At 45.8% G+C, this 25,765-nt stretch overlaps 6 protein-coding genes across 6 annotated transcripts; 1 reads left to right on the forward strand and 5 right to left on the reverse strand.

Annotated features, from left to right (window-relative positions):
- Positions 1-2,629: 2,629 nt before the first annotated feature.
- SERLADRAFT_437580 (uncharacterized protein) lies at positions 2,630-2,966 on the reverse strand (the record flags this gene model as incomplete). The annotated part of the gene is made up of 2 exons (XM_007317925.1): positions 2,630-2,647; positions 2,724-2,966. 2 exons carry the CDS (start codon positions 2,964-2,966, stop codon positions 2,630-2,632), a joined length of 261 nt encoding a protein of 86 aa, XP_007317987.1.
- A 1,403-nt stretch (positions 2,967-4,369) lies between these two features.
- On the reverse strand, positions 4,370-6,005 carry SERLADRAFT_466598 (uncharacterized protein; the record flags this gene model as incomplete). Its single annotated transcript, XM_007317926.1, has 2 exons — positions 4,370-5,094; positions 5,156-6,005. One exon carries the CDS (start codon positions 5,896-5,898, stop codon positions 5,422-5,424), a length of 477 nt encoding a protein of 158 aa, XP_007317988.1.
- Positions 6,006-9,598: 3,593 nt separating this feature from the next.
- On the reverse strand, positions 9,599-12,412 carry ATR3 (uncharacterized protein; the record flags this gene model as incomplete). The annotated part of the gene is made up of 8 exons (XM_007317927.1): positions 9,599-9,776; positions 9,836-11,253; positions 11,309-11,420; positions 11,476-11,937; positions 11,992-12,046; positions 12,106-12,151; positions 12,214-12,249; positions 12,304-12,412. 7 exons carry the CDS (start codon positions 12,316-12,318, stop codon positions 10,846-10,848), a joined length of 1,134 nt encoding a protein of 377 aa, XP_007317989.1.
- A 3,395-nt stretch (positions 12,413-15,807) lies between these two features.
- Positions 15,808-18,830, reverse strand: SERLADRAFT_415266 (uncharacterized protein; the record flags this gene model as incomplete). The annotated part of the gene is made up of 12 exons (XM_007317928.1): positions 15,808-16,156; positions 16,288-16,424; positions 16,480-16,890; positions 16,952-16,999; positions 17,056-17,262; positions 17,323-17,703; positions 17,761-18,327; positions 18,379-18,409; positions 18,456-18,586; positions 18,640-18,666; positions 18,723-18,753; positions 18,808-18,830. The coding sequence occupies 11 exons, from the start codon at positions 18,828-18,830 to the stop codon at positions 16,344-16,346; spliced, it is 1,938 nt and encodes a 645-aa protein (XP_007317990.1).
- Positions 18,831-20,566: 1,736 nt separating this feature from the next.
- Positions 20,567-21,998, reverse strand: SERLADRAFT_466609 (uncharacterized protein; the record flags this gene model as incomplete). Its single annotated transcript, XM_007317929.1, has 3 exons — positions 20,567-20,994; positions 21,051-21,911; positions 21,972-21,998. 2 exons carry the CDS (start codon positions 21,832-21,834, stop codon positions 20,693-20,695), a joined length of 1,086 nt encoding a protein of 361 aa, XP_007317991.1.
- Positions 21,999-24,864: 2,866 nt separating this feature from the next.
- On the forward strand, positions 24,865-25,408 carry SERLADRAFT_448778 (uncharacterized protein; the record flags this gene model as incomplete). The annotated part of the gene is made up of 4 exons (XM_007317930.1): positions 24,865-24,978; positions 25,032-25,152; positions 25,203-25,257; positions 25,320-25,408. Coding segments are annotated over 4 exons (379 nt in total), but the record flags the coding sequence as incomplete, so codon positions are not given.
- Between the last annotated feature and the right edge of the window lie 357 nt (positions 25,409-25,765).

Genomic DNA, 25,765 nt, shown 5'->3' on the forward strand with positions numbered 1-25,765 from the left:
TCATCTCAAACCTACCTGTGCTACAATTAGCAAGGTAGTGTTCGTCTATACTCGCCACAAAGCCCCTATCTTCTGCATTCCAACTATCCCTCCTCCTCAAAACCACACACCCATACATCTTTGGTTTTACTTTGAAGGATCTGAACCAAAACACGGGCAAAAAGAAATGGGATATTCAGAGTCATATAGGTCCAAGGTGCTACATAAATTGTCATAGTTGTGATACAATAGTACAGATCATGTACATAGCATTTGTTCTCTACAGTAGCTGTTTCAGCTGAAACCTTTATGTGCTTTTTCCTGGTGTGACTAGCCACAAAATGCTGAGTTCAAGCCAAATGTGCTGCTCATGGTGCCTTCTCTATTACTACTGAAGTGGGGGTTCCTGCCAAAGGTCCTTACTTCGGACCAGACTAACGAGTGGTCCCAGCTAGTCTGGTCCGAAACATCATTTCAACCTTCTCCCCGTGGGATACAGTGAAACCCATAGCATCTGCTATGGGTACACCACATGCACATTATTCCTCCGGTCAAGTGTTGCTCGCCGTTGTCGATGATGAGAACTGTTGTTAGAAAAAAACACACACAAAAACAAACAAACACACAATCCTCCCAGATTCCACGGAACTTGTTTATGGGCTTTGCCTCCTAGAACAGTGGAGTGGTCTGGTTGTTCGTGGGGTGGTACGTATAACAATCCTTCAAAGTAAAACCCAAAGATGTATGGGTGTGTGGTTTTGAGGAGGAGGGATAGTTGGAATGCAGAAAGATAGGGGCTTTGTGGCGAGTATAGACGAACACTACCTTGCTAATTGTAGCACAAGGTAGGTTTGAGAATGACAATGTGACAAGGTTCCCAGTGATAGCAGGCTCCTGACGCACAAACTGTAGTGCTCAGAAGGACTCTAATCGAAAGGGATGAAAATGACTTTCAAAAGTGGAGAGTGACGATGACAGCAGATAACAGTGGTAGCAGTGGGAAGTGTTGTGACCACACTGGATCACAAGTAGAAGAGTAGTGAACTTGAGATTAGAGAAGAAGTCTGGATTCGAGTTCTTGTTGTTTTTACAAGGTAGAATACAGGGGTTTATATAGTAAAAGAAAAGTAGGCTATGCACAGTATAGCTGTGCAAAAAGAATGAGAAAGAATATGAAGGAAGGAATGTACACTGACAAATCCTGCGTAGGTAGTACAGGATAAGATTGTCAAAAAAAGGAAAAGAAAGGGATAGAACAATGAATGCTGTGAGTAATGTCACAGGTTTGTACAGCCATAAAGTAAAGTCCAATAGCAAAAAGAGAGCAGGAAAATCATGATGTCATGGGAAGATACAGTAAAAAAAGGGCTGGGCAAAACACTATCAGTATCAACACAGTTCCTTTATTGTCAGTCAGGCATTCTAAAAAATATGTGTCCATAAAAATGATTCAAAAATCAAAAATAATCGCACTGTAAATGAATGTTCTGCTGAAAAAAAAGAAACTGGAGCCACCGGTCCACCACCTAGTCCAAATCCGACAGTTCCATGGCCTTACCAATGGACTGGTTGTGTTGGACCACCTGGTCAAACGAGGGAGGGAGAGGAGTAGTCCCAATTTGGAACAAGTGAGTCCCAGGCAGCGTGTGGTAGGTGTAGCTGTAGCGAAGACGATGGACAAAAGATAAGTGTACCCAAGTGAATGGGACAGCAATGAACATGGGCGACGCAAGGGGATGAACCTTCTCCAGCTCAAAAACTACCCACCCACGCTCCAACCAGGCAAGACAAGCGACTGATATTTTGATAGTATATGATGGTAGATCGACGTTATAAAGATGGACCTGTTGTCCTATTTGAACCAGCCGCCGGGGCTTTGCTGATATCAGCAGTGGCACGTGGTAGTCGACGGATTGGCGACGGAAGCGGATAGGAAGTGGTGACATCAGAAATGGTGGGGGAGCAAAGAAGATGAGGAGGAGGAGGCTGGAGGTGACGAGGAGGTGAACTAAAATGGGGATCCAGAAACGACCGTCGGGTGAGAATAAAAACGAGAGTAAGGGACCCATGGTGGGGCTAGGCAAAGGAAGGGAAGTGAAGGAAATGACAAAAGCGAGGGCGCAATGCAATGTGTAGCCAGTGGCGACGCGAAAATTTGCCGAAATGCCGAAACGCGGAAAGTACCGAATGGAAAAGCAAAGGTGAGCGTGACTGGATTGCCTAATAGAGGTGGTGCTGATCAGCCACAAGTTCAAAAAAGGCAATATTAATTACTATTCCATGTGGCACTGTGCCTGTGTGGCGCAAAGGCGAGTCTTTTTGAATATTCACTTCGTTATTGACACCTGTCCATGCTACCAATCAACTTTGGTGCATGACATTGGTCAAAAAATGTGTGATCCTTTCGCAGTAAATGGCATGATGCCCTCCATATCCTGTAAAAAAATCCAGCCCGTTTTTTTGAACAGGCACATCAATGTGTGAGCCTGCAACTGATAAGACATAGTTAGTATTCTTTTAACTGTAAGAAAAAGAAGAAAACGCACCTTTTGGGACACATACTGGCTTCACATTTTCTCAGTGCTTTTGTTGCATATATTTGCACCAAGAATGGGGTCCCAGGACAAGCCTGACTGCTGTCGGTAGGTTTCTATTGCCGAGTAGGTTGCTCTAAGCAGAACGAGAGGGCACAGTTGTTAGTTATCAGTAGAGTAAAACATTTTTTTTTGAAATGAAGGACTTACCCCAGTCCATTCTGTCTTACACATTTTGGCCGTCTTGATAGGGCCTGCAGATTTAAGAGGTCCTAATGTTGGAAGGATGGGGGTAAATACTGATTCCTTGAAGTTGCTGCCATTGCCAGCTTGAGCCTTGACAGATTTGAGGAACCAGAGCAGTTCTTTCGTTTCTTGATCATTCCATACAGTCTTTTCAAATGAGACAGATGCCACGACGAGAAGAAGATAGCGGGATACCAAGGAGACCATGTTTAAAGTGGACTCCCTGTACTGCAAACAACGAGAACGCTGTTGGGATGAGCTTGATTCTATGGATGTTGGCAATCGATGTTGATTGACCATACAGCAGGCAGTAGGCCTTCAGACTCCGACGCCCGCAGCATCGGCAGCCTCCTACCTGCGCGCATGTTTTGCTCGTTTGCTCGTCTCCAAACAAGCTCTAACAAATGTCACTAACTTAAAGCTAAAGCTCAAAATAATAGCATTAAACTACCATTAAACTAGTACATCTTTTACACAAATAATCAACAATTATATAGTAAAGCTGTTATAAATATAGTTGTTTAAACACTAAAAAATCACAGCTTGGCTAAATGAAAACTGAGAGTCAACCTTTTAGTTACATATTAGAAGCAAGCTAGTCTGCTTGTTACTGTTCTATTCCTGTGGTGCTTGGTTATATTCAATGGTATGTAAAGAGTTTATGATTTAATGGTCTTATCTAATCACAAACTTGGACATTATCTACTGGCAACTGTATAGTGCCAACTTGTCTTATCAGTAAGTACTTACTCAATTTAATTAAATATCTTACACTATTTCTCCTGGCCTGCCAAAGCTCTCCCATACAATGCCTCAGCTTCTGTATACTTTCCCTGTGATGAATACACTGCTGCCAGGTTGTTCACAATTCTCAGTGTGTGTGGGTGCTCAGCACCAAGTGTAACAACCTAGAGTTTGTATACTCTGGCGCACAACTAGAACTAACTATAAAGGTAGTGAGGGGAGTGGTTACCCTTAGGATAGGACCAAGTTAGTTGTGGGTAAACAACAGGAGGACTCGCTGAGGAGTCTCCTGGATCTATTGAGGTATTTATACTACTACAGGTTGTTTGTACATGTTGTACTATACAGTTGATAAGGCAGTGGCTGATGATGTCAGAGGACGCAGCCCGTGTGACCAGCTCTGCTGTGTGAGAGACTTGTAGCTAAAATAAGAAGAAAAGCAGTGCAGCACGAGAAAGAGGAGTTTGAACAAAAGGAAAGTGCCGCATGGCACAGTGTGAGAAAACTACAGTAAAAGGTTAAAGCGGAGAATGAAAATAAAAGGAAAGGTCCAAAAATGTGTTATCATAACACCAAGCTGTTTCTCCCGGCCTGCCAAAGCTCTCCTATACAATGCCTCAGCTTCTGTGTACTTTCCCTGTGATGAATACACTAATTCCAGGTTGTTCACTGTCACCAGTGTGCTCAGCACCAAGCTGTTTCTCCTGGCCTGCCAAAGCTCTCCCATACAATGCCTCAGCCTCTATGTACTTTCCCTGTGAATCATACACTGCTGCCAGGTTGTTCACTGTCAGCAGTGTGTTTGGATGCTCAAAACCAAGCTGCTCCTGCTTGATTTTCAGAATTTCAATGTACACTGTCTCTGTGTCTTTATATCTTCCTTGGATGTGCATGTATTCTGCCATGAAAAATCTCCCACCAAGAAGCTTCTGGTTTGCTCCCTGTATATTTTCTATGTTTGCCAATGATTGTACGTGTGAAGCAATTAGGGCACACTGTGGCCAACATTTGGGGGAACCAGTATCAGAGATATTGTCTATAGCAACCCCTATGAAATCGACAGTGCAGTCGAAGAAGTCCTCCCAGAAACCATCCACTCTTGTCATCTCTCGAACAAGAAAGCTGGTTAAATCATGCATGTGTAACACAGTGGCATCCACACTGCCAGTACAGTAAACCAATGACAGTTCTTGTAGCTGTCGAATGACTCGAGACAGACCAATAGAACATATCATAGCAGAGAGATGTTCTATCAGAGTGCTCTTGATCAAGACCATCTCTGTCTCTTCGAAGGTATTGTTGCTTTTGCCGTTTTTATATGCAGCTTGTGCATGATAGTTCGCACAATTCCACCCTTAGGCTGGGGATGTGCATCCATTACCTCTGCAGATATCTGATGCTTGGTTTCAGTAATGTTCTTCGCAGTCTCGATGATGACATTTAAAGCAATGCTTTCTGGGTCAAAGAACGAAAGCAATTTAAGAAAATTCCTAGTGTCAGTATCTTGAAATGCGTGCTCCAGAAGACTGCCAAGCACAGCAGCAACAGACTTTGCCTCGTAATCGTCGAGATCATTGTCCCACTGTATCATCTTCACATGCACACATATAATCAGCGCTCATAATAACATCCCTGTATAGAATAATACTTGCCTGTGATTTTTGGGTGGAATCTTTATATAGAACCAACCTGTCCTCTACGCTGTACGTCGACTGTCTCTTGAAAGACCCAGCCTGCACTATGGCCAGCGGCAGTCGTCCGACGCAGTTCACCATCTACTCTACTCCTTCGCATCCAGCACGTCGAGATGGACTACATTATCCGGCTGTCCTGCAGCAAGAACCACCAGGTCTGCGACATGCTGAGTTCGGGTGGTGTATAAAATCCTTCCCTGTGCATTTGAGTGAGGCAGATATGTTCAGAGAAATTTAACTGTGTCTCTCGAGACATTGTCGAACACGATGAGCCAAGATAGAGGACCGGATTTCTCAAACCAGTCACGGACGAACATCAGCTTTGCCTCTTGATCCTGATGCAAATCCGATTTCCCAGTGAAATATAAGACCCTAGCAAAGCCTTCTTGAAGCTTCTCTACGGTAGTACTAGAAATCCAAAACACGTGCGAGAATCGTTTATTGTCATATTCCGTTTTGGCGTACTGCAAGGCCAGCTGAGTCTTTCCAAGACCAGGCATTCCGTAGATCGCGCATTGGGTAGGTCGGTCACCCTGGCTTGTATCAAACAACTTTTGCAGTTGCTCCAGGTCTTTTACATGCCCAGTAAAGTGAGGAGATAAGAGATCGATGTGGGGATCGATGAACCGGGGCAAGCTCCTCGGATCATCATTTCGTTGGCTAGGGGTGGTAGCGACCTGATAGCTATTTGTGATAGTCATGGTTCCACTAAAGTGGCTACCGACGTCGACAAAGTTGCCTCCCCTAGCGCCTGTATTTTGAGCCCCATGAAAGAACCCAGGCCTAGCGCCAGAGCCAGAGTCAATATCTTGTGTATGCGTAGTATCGGGCATCGAGGTTTTGTTCAAATCCATCGAGTATAGTGCGATTCAGTTGGTAAGGTTGGTTTAGCAAAGTAGGGGGTGGGAAGGAGTAGGAATGAGGCAGTGGCGTGCAGCAGGCGCTGAACGTTGAACATTCTCACGCAGGGGCCAAGCAGGTATGCACAGCAAGTTCGCAGTGTGTTGATCAATATATTTCTATCCTCACAATGGGCTTGATATGGCAGACATAACTACGATATAGAAAACATCTATTGCAAAAAAAATACACACAAGTGTCCTTGAGCATGATAAAGAGAAATATGAGATAAAAAGCAGCGGAGCGAAATACAACACAAAAACATGTCCGTCACAGATTACCCAACAACTTGAAAATGCAACTAGTTAGCTCAAATATCATTCCTCCGCTTACTCAACTTTCGCCGATGAGATCCTTCCTTGAACAAGTTAGCTTTCTCAGTCTCTTTCGCCTTCTTTGAACCAGATCCTGCGATGAGAGGAATAGAGTTTGTAGAAGAGAGAGGGACAACGAAAGGCAGAGGAGTGTTTGGCGGATAAATACCACTTCTCTTTCGTAGTCTCCGGCTCTCTGGGACCATCTGTGGTATTTCCTGAGTAGGGGGTGGGAATTGGTCTGGGTATGTAGAAGGATTGTGAGGAGGGCCGTGAGAATACGCATGTTCGTGCTGCTGGTACCGTTGCTGGTGATGAAATGGTGGCCGTTGAGCGTGCTGGTAATCGGCCTGGGGTAGAGGTGGCGGCGGCGGTTGAAGTGGGGTAGGCATAACAAGATGTTTGGGAAGGTGACGAACTTTGGGCGGTCCTGACCGCAGGCTAGGAGGGAGGCTAGTCTTAGAATTGTAGGCCGTGTTTGAACCACCGAATGTGTTACCCTGAGCTGTGGAGTTACTTTGAATGGGAGGCGAGTGGTGACTGGCTTTAGGAGGAGGGGGAGGTAATGGCCGGTCTGTAACGTACATCAGCTCCTCTGCCGAACTCGTCGACTGAGGGGTCATAACCACAGGCCTAGACGACTTACGATTCTGGTCCCATTCTTGATGACCAACATAGTTGGTAGGGGATTGACGGTCGTCCGCTGGGGCATGGTGTCTATTCGTAGGCGCGCTATTTCCGGGATGAGAATAATCCGCCACCTGGTGAAGGTGAGGTGGATCGGTCCCCCTGGTAACCTGGTCATAGCGGGGAACTCGCGGATTCGAAGTAGGGGCATGCATGGCGCGATTTTTTACAACTGGTACAGATCGACTTCTTGAGTGTTCGGGGCGCGATGGCGAACCGTTTGTAGGTTGAGCACCTGCGTGAAGTATTTGATCGTCACTAAAAGGTTCAGCAGAAAAAGAAACGCCCGGTCGAGTGTCGTATGTAACCCTGCGAGGAAGTATTTGTCCAGGACGGAGATTCAGCGACAAACCATGGAATACTCCAGGTTTAGGTGGATCCACTCGTGGAGGCTACATCCATATGAAAATCTAGTGCTAAGAAACCAGTTCATTGCACATACTTTTATTCGTCTTTGCTTTGAGGGACCACGGGACGTCTTGCGTAAATATAACTGAGCACAAAATATCTTGAGAAAGTATTCATAAGACCCACCTCGCTTCGAACCTTCTGCAGATCACCTCCCAATATTCCAGTGTCATCATATTTATGAGGAGGTCCAAGCTCAGCCAAGTTACTACCTATGGCTTCATAAGGACCACGGTGATGCCACCCTCCAAATGGGTCTGATTCGTCTAATTCATCAATGCGATCAAGTGCGCGCCAGTTTGGGTGATGTTGCACGGGATGGCCCCGACGTCCTATGCCGGCTCGATTGCTACCGTCTGCGTGGATTGGAGCGGTTGCAGATCTGGGAGGTGGATCCTCTCTCATTTCCTGTCGTACCGCAGGGGCTGAGACATTGCGGACGACGGCTGGGCGATCCATAGGTGGAGGATCATTCAGTGGTAGAGAAATCTCAGCCTCGTAGGCTGGAGGTGGGGAAAAGAAAGAGGGTAGAGAAGGCTTTTCCGATTGTGGAGAAGTAAGCGCGGAAGACGACGAAAATGTATCATGTGTGAATGCAGATAAAGACAAAGTTGTGTGAGATTCCGTATACTCAGAAGAGCTAGGATAAGCTCGCTCTAGCTGATCTTCATGAATGGAAGCCGATTCATCTCCAATAGTAGCCCTATTGGGTGATGGAGGTGGTGATGGAGTGGGGGGATTAACCGGTGGACTGAGAGCAACAGGGACCTGCATCGGAGACTTCGAAGGAACCTGTCTGTAAGACGCAGCAGCTGTCAAAGGGAAAAATGGATGCAGTGTAGGATCAGCTGAGAAGGCTGGATCATCGCGAAAAGAATCAGACAAGGGTCTTCTGAAGGCAGGTGTAGACGCTGGGGACATCATCGAGGACGGAGACTGTGCAGTTTGACCAGCAAAAGGGGGAGAATGTGAAGCATAAGAAAGACCTGGAGGATACTGCTGACTGGCACTCGGATATGCAGATTTGGAACTGTCAGGGGAGCCACTGGGCAAAGTGGCATCGTGACCATACTGTTTGATGAAACCTAAGGAGCGGTCGTCGTGTACCGTGCTTGGTGCATGATCCCAGCTGGATTGTTGTGGGTGTCGGTAGAAGATGCCCCAGGCCATAAGTTGCAGCAGAGACCGTACGACGTACAAAGATGAAAAGTGTGTGGGAACGGTGCTTCACCCCCACAAAGCTTCCATCACGACAAGTATAGGCAGTCTCTGGCTGGTCGGTAGCTGACCTAATCACGATATGCGACCATCGATATATCTGTCCAAGTACAAGATCTCCTCAGACTTAGGTGCATTATAACAATATCTTCGCACTATTCGGTGTATGCATGGACGAGAGGATACCAGGGAAAGACGCGGGACCAGCATCGCTCAGTCGTTGGGACTGCAACACCGTAAATAATTAGATCGAAATTATCCCAGATCACGTGCCCACTATTTTCTTTTCATAATTTCGATCGCTACTTGCTGAAGGGTGTTTGGAACACGCAAGTCCGTGCGGCCATCTCTCTTTTATTCCACAAAATCAAGTTCCCGTTACTCGACGACATAAGAGACAATACCCAACTTAGCAGTTATAATGGTCTCGTTTCAGTGCGTGTTCAATGTGTTATGATTTATGTCAATGTAGATCACTGAGAACTGACAGGCATCACCCAGATGTCATGGTCAGGTATTTCGTTGTCCTATACAACCATATTGTCTCATTGTACTTCAACTACAGCTTGCGGCGATGTCGTGAAAAAACCAAAACTAGACCAGCATCGGAATTACTGTCATTCAGGCTTCGATTGCATTGATTGTCACACGACATTCAACTCGCCCATGGAATACAAGGGCCACACGCAATGTATCAGCGAAGCAGAGAAGTACCAAAAAGGCCTGTGGAAAGGCGCCAAACCTGTATTTATTCGCTCTTTTCTCCTCTATTTTTTTAATATATCTTTGATCTTGGCTGTACGTTTAGAATCGAGGGAATCCAAGGGACCCTAATGTCGGTATGTATCAACGTGGTCGAGGAAACCGAGTTACGAGTAGTGGTCCCAATAGTGCTCCACTTGGTGCTCCCGCTCGGATGTCTACTGTTATCGCACCACCTATTGGAAGTACCCAAGATGCAGGTACGGACGACAGCAAAAAAGCAGGAAACCAGAAATCGCAGTCAACTGCTGGTAAAGATAACCAAAAAGAGGGTCTTTCCAAGTTAAACGTAAGTCGACAATGTGTACACACTCGTGACATATTCGCTAAAACATATTTGCTATAGGGAAACGAACATCTAGACAAAAATCCCAAAGGCGACGGGAAACCAGTAGAACCCAATTCAATACCATTGCCCTCATCTCCAGAAAAGGTCTCGGTAGAAGGTCCTGATAAAACGAAAGAAAGAAGGTGAAGAAAGCTAAGAAAGACAAAAAGAAGGCAGAGAAGTCTCCGGAATCTGACGACAAAGTCGATGACGAACCGAGCGCATCCACTGAGGACGCTACGGAGAGTACGAAGAAAAGGATAAGTCAGAGAAGAGAAACCGGAAATTGGAGGCTATAGCAGAGGATGAACTGCAACCCTAGTGGCTCGACTGCTGCTGAGGGTGTAAAAGAGAAGAAGAGTAGAAAAGAAAAGGGTGATAAACAGGAGAACGCTGCCGATCCTAGCACGAAGGGGGAAAAGAGCAAAAAGGATACACGAGTCGAAGGTGCAGGTGAGGGTGATGGAAAGACGGAGAAATCTAAGAAGCGGAAGAGAGAAGATGGTTTGGAACATAGTGAGAACTTGGTTGATCAAGTGAAAGACGTGAAAGAGAAGAAGAAGAAGAAGAAACATAGCGACTCGCAAAAGGAGGATATCACGTCCATGGACGTTGACTTGCCCACAACAAAAACAGACGCATCCGATGGGAAGGACAAAAAGCAGAAGAAGGACAAGAAAGCTAAGAAATCGAAAGATTTGGAAAGCTGAGTTTAGTATGCTGGTGTGGTATGGTGGTTTCCCTGGGATTTGACGCATGTCTAGCTTTCATATCTCTGGCTGTGATTTATTTTACTCTTATAGATGTCATACTCATAGGTGTACCATCTATTGCTGCGATGTCGAGAAATCAATGATACTGCTATGCTCCGCGGTCTTCGTGTCTAGTGAGAAAAAAGGGATACACCTTTTCTATATTCTACAACAGTACATTGATCTGGGAGGCAAACATTACAAGCGATGACACAAAAACGAACACACATAGGACCTAAGGGTATCAAAATGACTATGACAAGATATCTTCTGCCAGTATTAGAATGCAGTCGTCGAGTCAACCTCAATAGTGGGCACGATGGATGCAATGAACTTGAGGAAAACCACCAAGTAGAAATCCACACGCATGCCGTCCGCTTCCTCATCTTCTACAGGCTTATCATCCTTCCCGCCTGATTTCCTGCCGAAACCCCATTTCTTCTTGTTCTCCTTAGTATCCTTAGGACTAGCCCCACCTGCATATTTGCGCTGCGCCAGCTGTTCCTCAACTACGCCTGCGTTCATTCGTTCTATAACCTTCTTCATCACACTAGCGTGTTTGCAGGGGTGGACTGAAGCAGCTTGCAGAGTTGCTGAATGAGGGAATGCCTCGATTGTGACCGTCTTCAGTGCATGGTCTGCGGACACATCTTGGAAGATCTGAGGCGGCGTCAGAGGAGTTCCATTCTATGATCAGCAGTTAGCGCGATACAATGGAGCTTCTAGCCTTGGTTGCACGCACCTCATCGTAGCCGATGAGCCAGATTCGCGGCGTCTGGTAGTACTTGTCGTATGTGATCATGACGTCGTATGTTCGTACTTGCAAAAGGTTGCCCTTAGCAACTTCTACCTGGCTAAAAGGGAGTGATAGAATCGATACCATGAAGGATGGGTCACCAGGAGACCTACCTTACATCGAGGACGCCCGAGGACGGTATACCTTTGGCCTTGGGCGCAGCTATCGCTTCGTCCTCTTCCTCCAAATCTTCTTCCTCCATATCGGGTATGTCATCTAAATCAGGCGTATCTCCTACTGTGGCGCCAGTGGTAGAGGCACTAATCGACAAGTTACCGATAGCACTAGCGACGTCACTCTCGTGATCTCCATCCAAGTCTGGGATGTCGTCTATCTCCCCTGGATTGGCTGCGGAATCCAATGTAGGTTTGCGTCCTGCATGAGTTTCGACCCACTCGTCTGCCTCATTTCCCGTAGCGGAGGTGTCTCCAAAGGAGAGCAGCCGTTCAGCATCTTCGTCTGCATCGGTGTAGGCGAGAGAAGTGGCTCGACGAAGGCAGGGAACGCCACGGGTAACAAGATACTGCTTGTCCGTGGGCAGATAATCGCGAGCTTTAGAGATGTCGCCTTTCTCCCTACATTGTCATTTATTCGCATGAGCTTACAACCATCGTCTCAGAGAAACGTACCAAGTCCACACTGGGAATTTGTACGCCAGGAAGTCGCCTGCAGCCACAAACTCCTCTAAAGCACGATAGTTCTGTCAATTCCGCCCGTATTGATAACCTTTGGTGAATACAGACCTGGCGTGATTCGTCCGTGTTCCTTGAATTTGCTTTCTTTAAGAACCTGCCAGATCACGACAGTCGTTTAGCTGACTATTTGCGAGGGCGAAGGGGAGTAATCCATACGGGACTCAGATAGTCACGGACCGCCCAATATTGTTGCTTCAGAGATGAAATATCAGCACAACGTAATATGATTGTTGGTCAAGAAGTTACCTGAATGGCATGCATGGTTCTGAAGAATACACGAAACTGAAGACCAGTACAATCAGTAACGAAATGCTAATCGATTTAGCTCAGGCTGAGAGAGAAGGGCGCGGTACACGTGATCTTGTCAAGAATGTCAGTGTTACGGCTGTGACCAGTTCGTGACTGACAGAAGATTGTGATTGGAGCAAAAACATGGGAATAAATGTCTGAAGGACTTTATATCTACTGGTATTGATTCGTCAATAGTATCCCAAGCTGTTACTGTCCACAGGGGCTGAGCGGAAACATGTTCATACTCGATGAGATATTTTGAGCTCCTTGGAGTAAAAAAGAACTCCAAAAAAGTTACCAATCTATGATCTGACCCTGGCTCGAACAGGAGACCTTCTGTGTGTTAGACAGATGCGATAACCAACTACGCCATCAGACCGACAAGTTAGTCACGACTTATGCCTTCCGAGTATTCCAAGCTGCACAAGGTGTATAACAGCTATTGTGACCACACCCCCCAGGAGTAAATGCTAAGATTTCCGTAGTGACAGATTAGCTACGACCGTTTGAGCTATTTGGCAAGACCTTAGTACCTGCACCCCGATTTCCATGGCCTCCGATGTTGATTATTGGGCTATTAACATTGGCGTTTTCACCACCGGGAAAAAAGCGTGCCATGAAAGGAGATTCGGCTTCAAGACCCCACATTGATGGCTCGCTCATCGATGTAAGTTGTGATTGTTGTGTATGTGAATAAGGCGGGGGATCGGAATCCATGGATGAATTTCTTCGACGGCAGTGACAGCTGGCCGATCGCGAAGGGCCTTAATTATCCATGGTCGTTTTCTGGTATCAAGGACCATTACTCTTAGATGACCGAAAATTACCTTGAATGGGACCATATCCCCCATGAACGTTACTTTCTTCGGTCTGTGTACCAGGAGGGCTGGTTGACCTCGGTGAGGTACAATCGTATTCAATAATGTCTCTCAGACCTTGCTTCTCTAGACCATGAGGCGGAGCAATAAGATGACAAAACCAGTGAACTAACCTGAATATAGTTTATAAGGTCCGTGCAATCCTGAACATGACGATCAGCCTGGTTTTGAACATTCTCAGATTGCTCGTTGCGCGATAAGTCTACGAGCTTTCGCTGTGTAACTTCACATCTTTTGATATGAATTGATCAAGATAAAGTACAACTGAAAGCAAAGAAAACTTACGCCAAGTACATAGCAAGGAATTTTGCGGCCATCGCCTTGGGGATACCGCCTTCGCAAGCGCAGAGTATGTCCAAAACACGAAGTAATTTCTGTTTTGAATCAATTAGTCGATTGGCTATACAAGCTGAGCGCGACAATTTGGTGAACATCCCAAACAAGATAGACATGCGTCGTAATAGACTTTAGGGCGAAGAACTTGAAGAGCAGGGGTCGTAAACTTGGTAATGGACGGACCATAGTTTCCGAGCTTGTGCTTTATACTCACTGGGTGCTGAGGCGTACTAAAATGGATTTTTCGAGGCGCATTCTAACATTCCTAAGAAAAGGATAAATGATATCTTCAAGTTCAGGGAATATACTAGGCCTTACTTGCATGTATACACGTAAACTTGAAAATACAATGGTACTGGACGTTCATGATATAGTGCTTCAACCAGTTGAATATTGCACCTATCTATCTGGGCCCGTCGTGATAGGTAAATATTTAGAACTGGTTGGAAGGTTCAAGTTGAAGGAGAGGCTCAAAGACTCGGAAATCAGCAAGTCCAAAAATTAAAATTCCCACAGTTACTTAATTCTTGTAGTACTACTCACTAGTACAGTACTGTCATTACTATAGGAGGATCTTGGCCATAACAGTACCACAGTCGACGTTCCCGCGTTGGCATCCACCATCTGCAACTAAAAGAAGCGACATCAGAGTTGATGGTATATTTTTTAACCCTCAAAGTTTCAACATTAATTTCAATGGTGGTGGCAACTTGAACGTGCACTAGAAGGAAGAGTGCCAATTTAATTTTTTTGATCTTTTCCGAGTCCGCCTCCAGTCCCTTGACGCTTCATTCGACATATGTGTACCCATCTGTACCGGGAAGTTGATAGTGTTCCCACTCTGCTCTATCGAGGCTTATCTGGTACCATCATGAGAGAAAATTTACAGTAAGTGTTTTCCCTCCAGTCGAACCCTCTTGGCGTTTCATTCCAAGCGTATATGCTATGTAGCGAACGTGCCAGTGCGGAGGGTGTTTATGGATATGAAAATTCAGTTGCAAGGTAAGTTCACATGCGTTGTCTGTTTAATACACTTTACATATGATCATCGTATCTCAGTTGTGCGAGCAAACGGTAATCCTTAGCCGGAATCTAAGGAAGTCGCGATTCAACTAAAATGATGGTGAGACGAGATAATGAAATAACTTCAGTGTGATCCCATTGATAGGAGGAACGACTGTCTTCCTCCTAAATGGTATGCCTAGGGGAGACTAGTGTGATCCGGACATACCGTGTTCCACGTTCTCTTCCTGGAGCGCGAAGTCGGCACATCTGTGCCGTTTCTAAAATTCGTGCCAACTACAATGGTTACTTACCGTTTGGTATTTAGAAGCCATGTTCTCGATAGCATTTCTAGGACCAAATCACTTAGCTTTTGACGGCGACCGTTCACTGTCCTTTCCTTTCCTCCTGATTGTACACATTTACCTGCATCGTACTTCAAACACAATTTGCTTTTGGGTCCAGTCTCAAAAATCCAGTCAGGGCTGTCATTAGTGTGCAACAACGAAGTCACTTAATCGTGGAAAGGCTTGTGCAGCTGTTCTCTGTAACGCGGGATGATGGCGACATCTCTATGATGCATATCTGGGGCGTCGTTTGTGGTTCCCTCGTTTCACGTTTTCATGTCTTGGAAAGCTCTTGTCCGGTACTTATCTGTACACGTCTTAGGCGATCCTCATCACAATCCATGAATCACCGTTGTTTTTTGGATCTGCATCTGGAGGTATAAAAATTTGATCTCGGTGACGGCCCCGTAGTCTACTGCAATGTCATTGCGGTGAATGGACACCATGCTTTACTCGCAAAGGAGATAGATGCCACCTGCACAATGGTCCGTCCACCAGGTCAGCTGCACCGTGAACGCTTCCATGACTCTGATGACGATGACAGTCTTTTTCCGGCATGTTTCTCAAAGCAATTCTGGGAAAGAAATTGCGCATCCTCATATTATCAAAATTGCCCCCTATGTCTCTCATTTGATCTCTGGGGTGGCCCGGGATATCGCATTTCCGATTATAAAATCTGCTGTTCGTTATTTTCCTGTGATTGCTCTCACCGACTCTGCGCGTTTTACGATAACAAAGTTCGTACCGATGACGAGATTTTTTTGCACATTCCTAAAGAAATTCCCTCTCTTTGGTTTGCGACGTCTTCAGGACGCTTAATGTTTGGGCGTGATGGCATTGCTCATATTCGAGGTTGAGAGGTTGTTGGAGTAGACAAGATGAAGCGCGGGTTGTTCAATATGTATGGACCTTCAGGTACCAAAATGCATAAATAGCGTCACTCGTTATCCTACGTCAATTTATATTGTGCTATAATATTGGTCTTTTGAGTAGAACCTGATAGTTCCATCTCCCGCAGCGGTTGTTCCGTACAGAGTTGCATATTCAGCAAGGCTATTCACCATCCGAACTGGCCACATCACTACTCCCATCGTCATCACGGTGCATTTTAACGTCGACATCCTCGCGAGGTTTCTGATTAGCGTTCTGACTTGATACGGCTTCGTCTGTATTTGAAGACGTCGTAGCAGTGAAGCCCGATAATACGCCGGCGCCTCCCGACTTTCGTGCTTGTGAATTCTTCCATAAATGGTCACATGACTGGTTATGTGACTTGGAAAATGAAAAGTTAAAGTATAAAGAGTGAAGCGTAAGTAAGTGCTGGTTATGTCTATTGTAACAGTCGTTCTGTCTTTCTTTGTGAACATCACGCTGACCTTCTACTACTTGACCCGTTTCCGTGTCGACGTGCTGTTTTCTCCCAACATAGGCATCATAGCTTGAACTTGGCCACATCGGCGTCACTGCCATTCTGTTGCTCGAATGCTTTCCATGCTTCCAACAAGGCGACACGCTGAAGGGAAAGTTAATAATCATCGTTGGATTTTAAGTATGCTGTGATATCTTACCTCAGCTTTAAGCTCTTTACTCTTAAGATCTTTATAACCCTTCTCAAATACTTGGCGGGCCATGTTTGCATCGCCTTCGACCATCCGTGTTTCCCCCTCTTCGTCTTCACCTTCCTCATCCCTCATTGCTCGAGGAAGAGGGATACTGGCCCCTTCAAATTCGGCATATGATATCCAGACTTTGTGGTGCCCACTTAGGCTCACTAGTCGTTCATACAACAACCTAGTCTTCTCCCGATCACCCTGTTCGTCCACCTCGAAGTCGATGTATGCTTTCCATAGGATCTCAGGCATAGAGAGCGAAGGCTGCGAAACACCGAGCTCGAAGATAGCTTCTGCACGAGCAAAGTCCTCGAGAGCGGTCTCCAGTTCCGCATATTTGATCCATGCCGTAGAGTTTGTAGGGTCAAACTTGATAATGATAAAAGCATCAGTATACTAGCAAAATCGCTAGATAAATGGGAAAACTTGCCTCGATGTATTTTTCATACAGAGTGCGCACTCGGTCAAACTCCCTGAGCTAGATAGCTTACCATTAAATACGGAACATGGTATACCAAGAAATAAATGACTTACATCCATCTCAAGCTGAATATACCCCTTGAATAAAGCTTCTTTGGGACACATACCAATTGCAGCACCCAAAATTTTACGAGCGGCGGCCAAATCTAGCCGCCTGACCTCAAACCTAGCTGCCATTATCCATAGCTTTGCGAACGTGAACTGTTTATGTGGAACAAGGTTTAAAGCTGTACGATAAACTTGTCGTGAGCGTTCATGATCCTACATAAATTCAGGTAAATTCGTCTGTAGCATATATCAAGGCTGAGATATGTCACCGACCTTAGTATCTATCTCTTCGAATAGAGCATAGTCAAGCCAAAGGAAAATATACCGTCTCCAGTGCCTCTTCTCTTGACCCGGTGGGACGTGTGCAACAGCACGTTCGTAAACGTCCCTCACCCGCTCGACCGCTGCATCCTCCTCCTCCTGAGTTCCACCTTCTTCTCTCAGCGTCCGCACAGCGCCCTCTTCTAAACGTACATAATCAAACCATACATCGTAATTCCTGCCGTCATGTGATACCTCATCTTCATACTGAATGCGACGCTTCCCGATTACCGTAGCTTCTACTATCGAACGCGTACCATGTTGTTTTTCAAACCGTGTGTAAGCAGCATATAACGTAGTCGACTTGGAGCGAGGTAGGCGAGATAAAGCAAACTACGATCGGCCGTAAAACTTTAGTCCAGAGTGATGATAAGTAGATAGTAGAAATACCTTGTATATAACCCGAGCACGCTCATATTCTTTGAGACGCGTTTCCATTTTTGCAAATGCGTTAAAGACGGCCTGAGCCTTTTCGACTTGCTCTTCCTCGTCTCCAAAGAACTCCAGAGCCGTTTGGAATACCTCCCGAGCTTTATCGAGCTTTCCCCGCTCCTCCTCGAATTTTGCCCATTTCACCCATACACGGGGCTCAGGACGAACTGCTATCCACCGCTCATATATCACGCTCGCACGATCAAGCTCATTGTACCGTTCTTCCATTTTGATGTACGCTTGCCATGCCTTGTCGTCCGGTTCCCATTGCATCCACCGCTCAAACACCTGACGTGCTCCAGGGACATTTTGCAGCAACTCCTCCAAGTATACATACTTATACCAAAGTTGGTCCACCCGAGGGAGTAGAGTGACTGCACGGTCAAAAAGGTTGCGTGCGTGCTGTACATTGCGGGACTTTAGCTCCATTTCTGTGTAGCTTAGCCACAGCTGTATACTACGTGGGTCGACATCCAGTGCGCGCTCGAAGATGGACCGCGAGCGATCAAATTCATTTTGACTCGACTATGAACATGTGTTAACTAAAGTTAGAAGTATATATGCAATACGCCTTACCTCCCAGTTGGCGTACTGAGTCCACTCTTTGCTGAAGCGCAATCAGCGAGAGATAACGGGCAATGAAATCGACTTACATGCTTCCCCTGGTCCGCCTGATCCGTTCCTCGAACTCTTTACGTTTCCTCCCGCGATATTCGTGAAGTTCCTCAAAATCTTCAACCCGTTGTTTGGGAGCGCGGAAAGCAGCTTCTTGACGCTCTTGAGCCTGAGCAAAAGCGAGTCAATACTAACATTCTCATCTTAACTCACAGGTCAAACCTCTCGAAGTAGCTGCTCAGCGGTGATCTAATGACACGAAGAAAGTTAGACCTCAATTTAGCAGAAGATGGCTGAAAACATACTTGGACTTCCGCTGGAGCCCTATTCTTTATTCTGGAAGGTAGTTTCGTCAGCGCGAAATCACTATACATGTGTATATGCTAATACCTTGGTGCCCTTCCGTCCTGCATTTTCCAGACCTTGATGGCAGAGGGCTAAAGCGCAACTGAGAACTGCAAAATGGAAGTGTTGGGGAAGCAAAAGACGGGCGCCACTGAATCAACACAGGACCAAACATACATCGTTTCAAACTCAGGTCATATGTATCACTTATCAATACTCGTTGCTGTTTAGCGTGCGGACTGCATTTTGTACACGATGTCCATCTGATACCAACCCCAGACTCCTGCATCATACACGACTCTTTCTCGTGTTAAAATTCATCACCAATAACGTGTGCGTATGTTCAGAATTGAGCGAAAGTCATTGGTCACAAATTTGGCATATTTATACTAATGGTCCCTATAACATGTCAGATCCCTTGAATTCCCAGTGCCCTACAACTGGTATCAATGGCCGTCTTGTCCCTTTTTTAATGGCCCGGGATTGGTGAAGAGAATCATCATGTGTTGCCAGCATGATTTCCTGTATACGAGCACGGAACTCCTGTCGGTTTCTCGTACTCGATAATGCTGAGCTGATCTGCAGGACGTGATCCTTACCATCGGATGTGATAAGAATGACGAGTTGTGTGCGAAGCTACGCACAAGGTGTGCCAGGAATGGCGGAAGGAGGTAGGAGGACCTGCGGATTCCTGGTTCACTGAGAGATGTCGGATATATGTGGCCGTCGTACATAAGGTATTGCAGCCTGTGAAAGACGAGGACAACCTATATCACACCGCATCAAACGCAATAAACAGGCTTCCATTGACGGAAAGCCATTACCGTGGCCAACACGAGCCAGCGATCTACTACCTTACCTTTAGGCGTCGATGCTTCCAGACCCTGAAATCGTGGATCGAAGCGAATCAACACCCTACTGATAGGAGCTATCGGTTCAATCATGGAACTCTGAAAGAAGAAAAAAAAACGCAAGTTATCCCTCCGGTGATTCGCTCTCCGAAGCTTTCGCACTGTATCATCTAGCTTATTGAAAAATTGCACCTCCCGCCATGGACTAACCGATCACATACAGCTGGCAGCATCATAGAGTCGAAACGCAACGCTCCTTTTTACCATATGATCGGATCATACACCGACCGATACGATCTGCTGGAATATGTCCATTCCACTGCAGATGATATTTTCGTCCTTTGCAATGTGTTTACTCAATGTATTCTTAGGCTCAAATCTAGTCGATCCTTATCTCCTCCTGACTTCGCCGGCGTTGATGGGACTGGGAATATGTAATTGTTGGGTTCGCCAAAATTTCTACCATTCTACATCAGTACCTAAACCTGGACGGTGATGATAAAAAATATCATCCACAGAAAATCAACTATTAGCATCGCTGCCAAAAACCAGTGGGGGTCTCTTTGAGTGTTATATTCGAGCTTCTCGTGATCATCGATGCCCTGAAACATTCACGAGTATACGGGTATAGGTCGCCCAGTCAGTGCCTGTGCTAGGAGCCAATAAACCCCACATTGCTCAAAGCAGTGTCGGGTGGGGGCATGGAACCATGAACGTGTACTACACAAGGCTATATGCAAGAAGATGTGCGCCCTGGCAGATCGTTCTATGTCGACAAGCAAAACGCAGAAAACCGACTGCAGTAGCTTTGAAATGATGTATGCTCTGAGAGTGAGAGACGAGTTTCTTCGGGGACACCAGGGCATATAGAAACTATCGTCCGGAATCCGTCTATACTTTAGATCTTACCTTCATTACATGTGCACAGCAACATATTTATCTTCGTATCCTTGCACGTTAGCAGTCTTTGAATATTAAATAAGTAATCTGATCCTGTTGCACTATGGATGGCGATATGAGATATATAATTAGTATAATTGGCAGTAAAGATAGTAGAAGATGTTGGGAGGTCAACTTAATCATATTTTCCGCTTCTGCTCTTGCTCCATCCGTTTCCTGTACAGCTGTTCCCATCCTTCCTCTTTGTGTACCTCCTTTAACCACCACATACGGCGCGCGGCTTTTTCCATATCTCGGCCATTGTAGTAGTTGTGACCTCCTCTTGGGTGAGTAGGTATATCCTTTATTTCAGAATGAGAGTCGAAGAGGGCACACTCAGATTCCGATTCGGGTATATGATATAAACGTCCGTGCACATAGTATAACGGATTTTGTGAGAAATGTCTGTAACCCAACTTCAGTGGTGGGAGTGAAGGAACTCCTAATAATCGCATCAACGTCTAAAAAATTGATATGTCCATCGAACAGCACACTTGCCATCATTATATCCCTTGACACAGTATTCCTGAACAGAACCTCGACCATATTCGGTGCGACATCCATCTACTAGACTACGCCAGCATTGGACGAGCGCTTCGTTCCCACACCTGGGAGCACCAAAGGTTACAATCTTCAGCTTCAGTCCACGTGTGATTTGAATTTCGTCACTATTCAGGATGTCGAAAGCAAGAAGATAAGACATTGCACCACCCATACTGTGACCTGTAATAACCAGTTCTCCAATGATATGTCCCTCCAAGCTCTCCCTGATGGCATCGAAAACCTGCGACCGAATACCTAGATACAGGCTCCAGAATCCAGAATGTACTTTGCAGCCGCTCCCAACACTGTGAGCAACTTGATGTGCTCGTATTGTATATGCCGCCTGCCATATAGAGGACGTGCCGCTGATCGCAACCACCAACTGTTCAGTTTTTTGTCGACGAACAATGAACCCTGACAGATTTGCGACTGAGCCGTGGAACGAGCGCACAAAATCAGATGTATTGAGTGCATCATATCCTTCCAAGGGAAAACCAGGTGACAACAGTAAAGCAAGGTTGTTGAAGGCGAATTCGAGCGGAAACGGGCAGTAGACGAGCTCTGAGAATTGGCCCAGGGTTGCAAGCTCTAGATGCAAGTCCGGAGATGTCAGGTCATCGTCGTTGAGAATACGAGGTGAGCGGGTAGCTAATATTTTCGAAATCCAGCGAAAATTGATGAGCCTCTCCGAGGCATACATGTGCCGCTGCTCGGGCGAAAGCTCGATTGACGGTGACATCGATAGTAATATTGATTAAAACTGAGTAATCTTGAGATGTTATAGACTTGAAAGACGTTGAAATGGGCGATGTATTCCTAGAGAGCGCGATTGAGCAATGATGTAGCGTTTGTGGAGTGAGTATTAATGAAACTGACCCTTTGGTTCCGAACCAAAAGCACCGTAAAAGTCCGTGATCATGACCACGCGCGACGCGTGCAATTACAATCCCATACTATGACCGGTGCAGGTAAGTTTACTGAGCGCTCACTAGCGCTCACTTATGGGATAACTCGACGGGCATTTCTTCGTATACTAGTATACGTAGGCGCACGATGAATTATTTGCTCACCTTTGCTCACTAGCGCCCATTGGCATTGACATTGATGGGAAACACGGCCTCCTACTTGACTACTACCATTGACACCTCACGGCCCATTCGAGTCCCAATACAAATACTGTAGGACCGGATTTAAGGACCCCCTAAGGCTAGAAGCAATAAAGATATCCCATTATTTGAACACATGCCATCAACGAGTCACCTACACAACACGAGGATGGTCACTGCACCCGGCTGCTTCGAACATTCTGTTTGCGTTGAGGGCTGAGGGAATTGGGACCCACAACTTCAAATATATGCTGGATACGGCCTATCAATGCTGCACAGCACAGCTATAGCTGTGACCATCCTGTTTACTTAACCGTGCGACGACTTATTGTTCCTTCGATTCCTTGTATTCAAGTCGCGAAGGAGACGCTGTCGATGTGCTAATCGGCAACACAGTACCAAGAATATCCCAAAGCTATAAGATCGCAAATGGTCGCAGATGACCACCTCCAGTTCACTACCTTAAAGCTGGTCTTTTCGAAAATCGCACTCATGGTCCAGATGAAAGTAAACGAGGAGTCGAAGCACTACGTCTTCAAACCCGGCTATTCGTCTAAAGGTCAACTGGTAGCAGCTCAAGGATATATAGACTTGTCTCTACATGCGATTAAGCAATGTAAGGATGCTGGTCTTCCACGATCTGAAAGAGTGAAATTTCTCGCCCGTTATGACTTGTAAGTGGCTCGACTTGCTTTTATTATTTGTTGACGATGACGAATCTCGGTATAGATACAAGAGGCAGCAAGAAGAATTTGTGGAACAGAAACGTTCCTTCCAAACCTATCGTCCAGCCGCAAAAGTTTTCTGTCGCCACTTTCAGAATTGTCATCGTCTGTACGAAAACATAATGGTACACATGCTATTTCAAACAGACCATTAGAGCGCTAACAGAAAATAATAGGAATCACTAGGCTCCTGTGATAGTTCAGGTTCGTGGATCATCTCTCATCAGTTCTAACATCTCAGCTCATCGTCCACTCAGGCTCGCCTATTATAGTACAGGAAACCATAGCGAAGAATGTTACTCCAATGCCCTCACTGGGTCAGAGTTTCATGGAGGCTAGGACATCCAAAGGTCGACTAGATGCAGCTCAATACTATTTAGGCCTGATCATACCTACGCTCGTTAAATACAAAGAAGATCAGATTGATTTTCCGCGACCGGAGAGACATAAGTGTCTCGAACGTTTCGACCTGTAAGTATCCCTCGAATTTGATTTTTCATCCCTCAGTCATCACTATCTCTGGTGCAGATATAAAGAGGATCAAAAACGGTTTTCATTAGAGAAACGTCTCCTCGAAAGCTGTCGTCCGGCTCCAGACAGTATCGTTCGTCATTTTGAAAATTGTCGAGATCTTTACCAAAGCATACAAGTATGTATGATCTTCTAAATGATACAAGGTGACTAACATATCTTATTAGATTCCTACTGAAGCACCCCCAGCACAACCATTATCAGACTCTCCTGCGTCTCAGCTCACCGACCACTCACCTACTCTAGTGCCACAAACCGTCACAAAGAATGTTCTTCCAATGCCCTCACTGGGTCAGAGTTATATGGAGGCTAGAACATCCAAAGGCCGATTGGATGCAGCTCAATACTATTTAGGCCTGATCATACCTACGCTCGTCAAACGCAAGGAAGATGGTATTGGCCTTCCGCGACCAGAGAGACATAAGTGTCTAGAACGTTTCGACCTGTAAGTGTCTCTCGAATTGCATTTTTCATCCGTCAATCATCACGATCCCTTGTGCAGATATAAAGAGGATCAAGAAAGGTTTTCATCAGAGAAACGTCCTCTCGAAAGCTGTCGTTCGGCTCCAGAGAATATTGTTCGTCATTTTGAAAATTGTCGAGATCTTTACCAAAGCATACAAGTATGTATGCTCTTTTAAAGAATACAAGGGGACTAACAGATTCTAATAGATTCCTATTGAAGCACCTCCAACGCCACCATTATCGGCGTCTCCCGATGATTCAGGTTTGTATATCATCTCGTGTCGGGTTGAGCGTCTCATCTCACCGGCCACTTACCTACTCTAGTACCGCAAACCGTCACAAAGAATGTTCTTCCAATGCTCTCACTGGGTCAGAGTTATATGGAGGCTAGAACATCCAAAGGCCGATTGGATGCAGCTCAATATTATCTAAACCTGATCATACCTACGCTCGTCAAACGCAAGGAAGATGGTATTGGCCTTCCGCGACCAGAGAGACATAAGTGTCTAGAACGTTTCGACCTGTGAGTGTCTCCCGAATTGCATTTTTCATCCGTCAATCATCACGATCCCTTGTGCAGATATAAAGAGGACCAAGAAAGGTTTTCATCAGAGAAACGTCTTCTCGAAAGTTGTCGTTCGGCTCCAGAGAGTATTGTTCTTCATTTTGAAAATTGTCGAGATCTTTACCAAAGTATACAAGTATGTGTGCTCTCCAAAGAATACAAGGAGACTCACAGATTTTAATAGATTATTCCTGAAACAACTCCAGCCAAACCGTTACCAGGTTCTCCAGGTTCGTATATCATCTCGTGTTGGGCTGGGCATCTCGGCTCACCATTTACTCGCCTACTCTAGTGCCGCAAACCACCACGAAGAGTGTTCTTCCAATGCCCACTCTGGGTCAGGGTTATGTGGAGGCTAGAACATTCAAATGTCGACTGGATGCAGCTCAATACTATCTAGACCTGGTCATACCTACGCTCGTTAAATACAAAGATGATCATATCGATTTTCCCCGACCAGAGAGATATAAGTGTCTCGAACTTTTCGACTTGTGAGTGTCTTCGAATTCGATTTATCATTCCTTAATCATCACGATCCGTACAGATATAAAGAGGACCAACAACGTTTCTCAGCAGAGAAACATCTTCTTGAAAGTTGTCGTCCGGCTCCAGAAAATATCGTTCGTCATTTCGAGAATTGTCGAGATCTGTACCAAAGCATACAAGTATGTTTGCCCCTCTAAAGGACCACAAGGAGGCTAACAAATTTCAATAGATCCTTGGTGCAAAATTTTCAGCGCTGAAATTACCAGGCCCTCCTCATGGTTCAGGTTCGTATATTATCTCGCGTCAGCTTATGCAGTTTTGCTCATCGACCACTCGTTTACTCTAGCGTCGCAATTCACTACGAAAGATGTTCCTTCCACGTCTTCACGAAATCAGAGTCGCAGGCCTTCCTCCGTGGCGGGTAGCACGTCTACGAGCCTCCCTCCATACAGCCCCTCGAGGGCCGACATTGTATTAGACAACAATTCCAACCCTCGCTTGTCTTTACAAAATCAGAATCGCAGGCCTTCCTCCGTGGCGGGTAGCACGTCTACGAGCCTCCCTCCATACAGTCCCTCGAGGGCTAATATTGTATTAGGCAACGATTCAAATCCTCAATTGTCTTCACAAACTCAAAGTCGCAGACCTTCCTCCGTGGTGGGTAGCACGTCTATGAAGGCCACCATTGTAATAGGCAGCAATTCAAACCCTGGCTTGTCTTCACAAAATCAGAGTCGCAGGCCTTCTTCCGTGGTGGGTAGCTCGTCTACGAGGGCCACCATTGTAATAGGC

This window comes from Serpula lacrymans (assembly GCF_000218685.1).
Source record: "Serpula lacrymans var. lacrymans S7.9 unplaced genomic scaffold SERLAscaffold_6, whole genome shotgun sequence".
NCBI lineage: Eukaryota > Fungi > Basidiomycota > Agaricomycetes > Boletales > Serpulaceae > Serpula > Serpula lacrymans.